General features: G+C 37.4%; 1 protein-coding gene across 1 annotated transcript; it reads left to right on the top strand.

Annotated features, from left to right (window-relative positions):
* The first annotated feature begins 254 nt into the window (after nucleotides 1–254).
* Nucleotides 255–7,039, top strand: LOC127976584 (G-protein coupled receptor 26-like). Its single transcript, XM_052581120.1, has 3 exons — nucleotides 255–2,232; nucleotides 3,950–4,063; nucleotides 5,365–7,039. The coding sequence occupies exons 1-3, from the start codon at nucleotides 1,562–1,564 to the stop codon at nucleotides 5,666–5,668; spliced, it is 1,089 nt and encodes a 362-aa protein (XP_052437080.1). The 5' UTR covers nucleotides 255–1,561; the 3' UTR covers nucleotides 5,669–7,039.
* Nucleotides 7,040–7,872: the final 833 nt, after the last annotated feature.

The raw sequence follows: 7,872 nt of genomic DNA on the forward strand, positions 1-7,872 counted from the left end.
TACATGTCAACATGCAAACATACACACACGTGCACTCGCACAGACACGTGCACATGTACAAATTCACATACAGATTCATATACACAAAGTGACAGGAAATTCATCTGACATCCCCCAACCTATCAAACAAGAGCCAAATGCATTAAGCCTGGCTCTTCCCTCTAACTCTCTCTCTATTTTTGTATTCAAATACAGAGCCAAGTGACAGACTGTTTGCATTAGCAATACTGGTTTCATTATAATTGAGAGATCACAGATTTAAAGACACATTAAAAAGTGCAGGGTGTGTTTTAAACTCTCGATATATAACCCATTAAATAAACTTAAAATACACTAAATGTGTGAGTGAAAACTTAAACATAAACAAAACATTTTTAAAATGTACTCGCAAAACCCTGCAATTCTACTTTAATAAAATCCAACAATAACGTGATTAGTTACATAGTTCAGTTACATGGATGTTTTTTACATTTGGCTTGAATAGCATTTTTCTACCCAAATCAATATTTTACCAAAGGTTTGATTAAAAGTGCTAGACTTCAAATCCCTCTATTTTTCCCTGTCTACCTCTAGCCATTCCAACTGCTGTTGAAAAGAGCTGCTCAGATTATTTTTCACTCTATCAGAATTATTTGATATTAATCAAACGCTTGATTGTCAGAGACTGAAATGAAAAATGAAATTCTCATAATTTCCATGATGTCTCTCAGCATGTTAAATGGTAAGGACAAGCTGTCTTCGGCCAAACTCAAGAATAAATTTCAAACTTTACCACAAGATATTCATGCCCATTTAAAATCTCCATGTTATTAATGTTCACTATTGGGGACTTCCTACTATACATGTATTTGCACAGTTTAAAAATAAGCAGTAGATTTCTAAAACTCTTTCATTCGCAGCAATAAAATAGGCTATGGATTAGCCTATATGAAAGTTTGAGACTTCCAGTCCTACAAATCCCCAATTCCCAAATGTCGAAATTAAATCCTAAATGCATAAAAGTGACTGCAGCTCTTAAAAGATCTTGTAGGACTGAAGCTGTGTGCGCTAGCGAATCTCAATTGTACCACGAGACCCAGGGCTTTTGCCTCATCGTGACGTGGAAGAGTTCCCTTCGACAAATATAAACATGTCTAAATTTAGTCCTCTCACAGAATTTATTCCCCGACTATTCTTTTGACGGTAGTCACGTGTGAGCATTTCGTGAGTTTGTGGGGGTGGGGGTGACATTTTGACATATAAAGCTGTTTCAAGGGCGAATTCTGCATTAGAAGCGCGCGCTAACCCGAGCTGCGCAATTGCATTCCTTTAGGGTTGCGAGGAAGAGCGGATTAATCGTCCAATCTTGAAATTTCGCGTACCAACTGTTCGAATGGATTTTCCCAACACTTCTCTGACTAAACGGGGGTCGGAGTCATGGAGACCCGTGGATCGAGCGTCCGTGTACAAGTGGATATCACGTTGGGGGATCTACAAGTCGTATTGATGCGATTTAGTTCCCCGTCATGAACTGTCCTGGAGTTGCGGTTCAAAGTTGGGGGCTTTAAGAGCGGGGAACATCATGCACACAGCGGAGCTCGCGCTCTCTCTCCTACTCGTCGTGATCATCGTTGTGTCGCTGCTGTCCAACGTGCTGGTGCTGATCTGCTTCTTGTACAATGCAGAAATTCGCAAGCAGGTCCCTGGGTTGTTTATACTCAACCTGACGTTCTGCAACCTTCTTCTGTCCGCCTCCAGCATGCCGTTGACTCTTTTCGGGGTGTTGAGTAAATCGCATCCCGGAGGACACATTTTCTGTCAGGTGGTCGGGTTTCTGGACACTTTCCTTACCACTAACTCCATGCTGAGCATGGCTGCGCTCAGTATCGACCGGTGGGTTGCAGTGGTGTTTCCTCTGAGTTACCATTCCAGGATCCGTCACCGGGACGCTGTAATCGCGCTGGCTTACACGTGGGTGCACTCGCTGTCCTTCTCTGTGGTTGCCGCGTGCCTCTCCTGGGTGGGTTACCATCAGCTGTACGCTTCGTGCACCCTCTGTAACGGCAGGGCGGTCAATGCCAAGACGCAGTTCGCAATTTACACCATGGTGCTGCACTCGCTCACGTTCCTGTTGGTGTCGGTGGTGCTCTGCTTCACGTATATGAAAGTGCTCAAAGTCGCGCGCTTTCACTGCAAGCGCATAGACGTGATAACCATGCAAACGCTCGTACTGCTGGTGGACATTCATCCGAGGTAAGAATGAGTGAGAACATGCAGATTTTTACGTTACGAAAGAAAAAAACAAACAAGAAAAAAGTAAATTGGCAGCGGCGGTTTCCTGAACTTTATCATAGAAATACAATGGCGACAATGGGATATTGGCGACTGCCCATTTTAGGCTATATTAATTGTCAAGTTACTAAATTAAATTGGGTATTAATATGAAAAGGCACAGGTAACAACACATATGTATAGGCCATATGCTGTTTAAAAGTTCATCAAAATTGTCAAATGCAACAACACTATTCAGTAATAATTCAAATGTTACCAGATATTATCAAGTTAACAAACATAAAATAAAAAAATTCACATAAAATGCAACAAACCCTAAACAAATGTACATGAACAACAACTCCAATAATGTTTGTACAGTCGACTCTGGGAATTCCCCTTGCTTTTCCCCATGCTTTCTACTATTATAAGTTAGTTAATTAACTTTTTTAAATTAACTTAATATTTTTACTAATATATTACTACTACTATCCATTTTTTTTAAATTATGCTTTTGATTTTAAGTGTCTGTGCCAATAAATATGATATCACATATTCAGCACTCAAACGTTAAATAGAGGCTAGAGAAACTCTTCAGTGCTGCTGGGTTTCAGCACCACAGGTTTGGTCCACATCCCCTACAATAGATCTGACAGGGATTTAAACCTTACTGAATCTAAATAATAGAGTGAACATGCACATTTTGAGTGAACATTTTATTACTTGGATATATCACAGAAACAAACTAAATATTTGAAATTAATTAACTAACTCATACATTTTAAATATATTCATTGTCAAAATTTTAACTGATGGAAAACTAGAGCTGGACTGACTGATCATTGAGAAAAGGCATCGTCTCTAACTGGACCCTCCGGACTAATTATTGTCACAAATGGTGCAATGACACAAAACATAAATTGTGATCAACAATTATAAAATAATTCAGTGATCAACCTTAAATAATATAATGTGGCACATTTGTATTCTGCTACCAAATAATGTGGCTGAAAAAAGTAGTGGATGAGCACACCTCTTTCACATGCCAACAGATATCAAGAGACATTTTGTGCTCATCAGAGAGTGAACCTCATCAGCTCATTGCCCAGAGCTCTGGATGACTTTCAATGGCTCCATGTCGACCACAATAACTTATTAACCAACAATGACAAATCACAATAGCCCTGCACAGCACATGTAATGAGCACATCTGGTGTTCAAGGAGGGGGATGTATCACAGCACTCCACACATTCAAAGAGAAAGGAAAATGACTGCCAGCTGTTGGCTCTTTTGCTATCCATATAAATAAATAAAAGCTACAGCTTTTTATAGACTGATAGCAATCAACCAATCACACCGTACTTCTGTTTGACACAAGTGAACAAGTGTTAAATAATCCACTGCAGGTGTGACGAAGTTAATCTGACATTTCAACGATTCGCTGAAACACCTTGGGCAAACATCCTCAGGTGAACACCTGTTATGTCTCTTGAATTTTTTGTGAGAATATGTAAGGTTCCTTATATTGTCAGTGATGAAGTATGTATGTTCATCTGGTGCATAGATACAGTTGTAGATAACATCTGTTTAAAGCTAGATAAAAGTCAGTCCAGTATGGTTGTCTCATATGCATACTAACATGATACACATTTCAAGTGAAAGCAGTCATCTAAATGGATCATCTAAATCTTTGCCCAGTGTTCGTCAGCGCTGTCTGGAGGAGCAGAAAAGGAGAAGACAGAGAGCCACCCGCAAAATTAGTACCTTCATTGGAACCTTCGTCATCTGTTTCACCCCGTATGTCATTACCAGGTGAGCCAGCTGCTTCACTCCCCTGGGCTCAGCATCTGTGCAGTCATGCTGTTAATATAGTTTTAATTTGTTGGCCAGGTCAAGATTCCTTTATCTTTTTAGCTGCATGCTTGATATAATACTAATAAGATGGAGGACAATGAGTATTGTTTAAGAGTACTGCATAGTTATTTCATAATTTAACATACTCCATTTTGTTAGTGATCATTAGCCAATAGTTTTTATTTTGTTTTTTATTAATACCTTTATATGGTACTAATTCTTTTAGATATAAGGAACAACGTGTGTTTAAAGCAAAACTGAAAAATGTCAGTAATGTAGATAAAATGAAGCAACCAAATAAAAATAGTAATATTTAAATATGATGCATTAAAATATGCATTACAATAATAAAGTAATATTACTTATAAATCGCATCCCATTACTGATCACACAGTGAGTCTATAACGTAAATCTTTAAGATTACGCAGTTTAGGTAATATAATGTGACTACGTTTTGAATACTTTTAAATAATTTTGACCTGGCTCTTTTATCACACACATTTGAATAATATTACTGTGTGCTAAAAGAAAATATATTCAATTTTTTTTTTATTATAAACAACACAAAGTGCATTAAATGTCAGGGTTTCCCAAACTGATGTTTGTGAAGGAATGGCAGTGTTGATTGAAAAGCTAATTAATGAAATCATGTGAACTAAAAATTTCAAAATGAAAAATAAAAGCACTAAAAAGGAAAATATTTTATTTGTTTACCTGTATATCAGTGTTATCATTAACTGACACCAGAGAACTGTAAAGTGCAAATGTGTTGTTAATTTGAAATATAATAAACCTCATAAAATCTCGGGGGAACAATATTTTAGTTTAAAATACTGTGTGAAGTGAGAGTAACTAATCAAATAAGTCATGAAATGTGAAGCCTGTAGTTCGCATACTAATGTCTCTGTTCATGCATGTCCACCTGACTCATAATTCAAAATGAAGAAGGGCTTCCTGACTAGGCATGTTACATAACCTGGGTAAGCTCAGAGAAGATGGCAGGATGAACTGTCTTGTGTATCCCTGACTCTTACTGCAGCTTTTCTTCCTCAAAGCCCCTGTCAAAAGCGATTGTTAGTTTCCCATTCAGGTCACAGATTATCCCTCACATAACTAAACTGAGAACAGAAATTGCTCTGCATTTACTGCCTCTGCTATGCACACTTATAACCTTCAATATGCAAATAAGTGTTAAATGTGTTAACTGCAGAGAACGGACTTTGCAGCTTGTCTTGCTCATGTGGGTGTCATGTGTTTAGGATCGTGGAGCTATTTGTGACGGAGCCATTTAATCCATATTGGGGTGTGCTGTGTAAGAGTCTGGCATACAGCAAAGCTGCATGTGACCCCTTCGTCTACTCTCTTCTGCGACACCAGTACAGGAAGACCTGCAGTGACATCATCAATCGACTCTTGAAACGCAGTTCCCCGAATGGATCCATGCATCAGCAGGAAAATGGAAAGATTGGGAGGGCCAAGGAAATCGTAAAAGATGGGAAGTTGAAGCCAGACCTAAACACTGAGGACTCCTGTTGCTATAGAGATGAACGATCACAAAGGTAGAGCTTCGACTCTGGTTGGAGAGAGAACAATGAAGGCTGAGGAAACAGCGGGATTCCAGGCTCTGCATTTCTCAACTCAAACAGAATTCAAGATATAACTGTAGCAAGAGATTTTAGTAGCAAAAGAGATTCTTTTTTTATTAAAATATTTATTAATTCTCTTCCTTCCTTCCTTCCTTCCTTCCTTTCTTTCTCTTTCTTTCTTTCTTTCTTTCTCTAATCAATTCTAAAATCAAACTTCTGTAAAGCTGCAAGCCACAAAAGCTGCTAGTTAGCCAACATTCAAAGAGAATCCGTAGGGCCTATTACATATCGTGTTCTTTCTTATGTTATAGTGATAAAGTGCTGTTTAGACTTATTAATAAGTGACTGCTTTGACTTACTGTATCACATGGTGAAATGTGAGAAAACAAGATCGCATTGTGAGTTTTTCACCAGAATAAGAAACAATATTTTCTAGATGATATTTTAGTGGAACTCAATGGCATGTGGTTTAGATTTTATTTGTATTTTTTTTTTTTTGTAGCATGTATTGTATCTTCAGGGTTTAGATATGAAGCCCCACAGCAATGGGCGGACCTGTTTTTTCGGTGCCTTTATTTATTTTATTTATTTATTTAAAAGGAAATCTGCATAGACTGAATTTTAAAGTAAGTTCATGAAATGAACAAGCTCATTTCAGCAGAGAATTGTAGAGAATCATGTTGTGTAAACCAAAGGCTACAAACAAAGGAGATAAAATGAGTATTTATTGAGAGAGAAACGATACGATAGGTAAAACAAATGTTGGATTAAATTCTGACAGCATAAACAGTCTCTTTTTCTTACTTGCCTCTGAAAATTATGTGTGAAAATGTTGTGCAAGTGCCTGAAGTGCTGTCATATGGGTTTACTTAATGAATGTTCTCTGTGTGGGAACATTGGCCACAAGATACAGAAAAAACTAAATACTTGGAAAGAGCAAAATGGAAAAAAAAGGTGACAGTTTTTCCTTCTCTAATTGTTCTGTTTAGTTTTACAATGCCATTCTTTGTCTATGTACTGTATATATGCATATACATTTTTGTATTTTTAAGAGTAAATCATTTCTACAGGGTAATTTATATCTGAATGTCACTCTATAGTAAGTATTGTTTTATTTTTTGTAGTGTGTATGTACGAATATGTATGCAAATATGTGACATTTGGAAGTAAGAACAATATTACACTTCAAGGGTGTTCATGTATAAAACTACATGTTTAAATGTTTTCTTTTGTGCAAATGTAAAAGCCTTAGGAAGAAACATGTCTATTTTTGTTAAACAGAAAATAATGTAGTTTTGAATTTTGCTACATCTTTGTGACTTTGATGACAATAAACAGTGGGTTTGAAAAAAGCACAGAGGTTTTTGTTATTTGTTTGACAGATTCTTGCAGAGCACAAAAGAAATAAACAGCATGCAAAGAAGTCCAATTTATGCTCTGGATATCTGGTGTATTTGGTCTTTGACAGAGTCCCTGACTTCTAAGTTTCCTTCTGTCTAAGAAAAGGAAGAGAAATGCATGGAAAGTTCAATTCCAAAGCAGTAGAAAGAAAGAGAGAGAACGATAGGAATGTGGGGGAGACAATTACTTTCTGAAATGCTCTAAAACAGATTTCATCCCTCCTCTGTTCAACTGAAACGAAGACAGCTTTGCACTTTGCACTCATGCTCTGGCTCAGAAAGCACACAATAGAGAGAGAAAGAGTCAAGAAGTCTCTGTAATTGCAGGTTCATAAGAAAAAGAAAAGAAAGAACCATAAAAAGGGAAGTAGAGAGCGTGAAGGCAGACATTATAGAACAGCAAAAAATGAGACCACTAAAGAATACTGGCCAATTATTACCACCCCCCTTATCACCACCCCCTCCTTCAATGCAAACAAGAACAGAAGAATATTACATCAGAATCCCGCCTCGACAGCCCCCAGATTATAAAAACAGTTCTTACTGAAGTCTTCCCTATCTCCTCTATTGTGTTTGTTTAGTTTCTTTATGGATTTTTCACTGCCGAGTGTGTCATCCCCATTTCTCACTGACCCATCAATACTTGCCACAAAAGCACGAAACACTAAAACCAGGGGGAAAATGTGTCATAAATTTCCAAAGTTTTTCAGTAAGAATAGGTCAAATGAAAGATACTAATAATAAATGTCAAACATCAAATAAGGATATTAGAATGATTTCT

Source organism: Carassius gibelio, chromosome B17 (assembly GCF_023724105.1).
Source record: "Carassius gibelio isolate Cgi1373 ecotype wild population from Czech Republic chromosome B17, carGib1.2-hapl.c, whole genome shotgun sequence".
Classification (NCBI taxonomy): domain Eukaryota; kingdom Metazoa; phylum Chordata; class Actinopteri; order Cypriniformes; family Cyprinidae; genus Carassius; species Carassius gibelio.

Coding starts and splice junctions, on each gene's coding strand:
- LOC127976584 (XM_052581120.1), top strand. CDS start 1,562: ATGCACACAGCGGAGCTCGCGCTCTCTCTCCTACTCGTCGTGATCATC. Junction 2,233..3,949: donor CTGGTGGACATTCATCCGAG/GTAAGAATGAGT, acceptor ATCTTTGCCCAG/TGTTCGTCAGCGCTGTCTGG. Junction 4,064..5,364: donor ACCCCGTATGTCATTACCAG/GTGAGCCAGCTG, acceptor TCATGTGTTTAG/GATCGTGGAGCTATTTGTGA.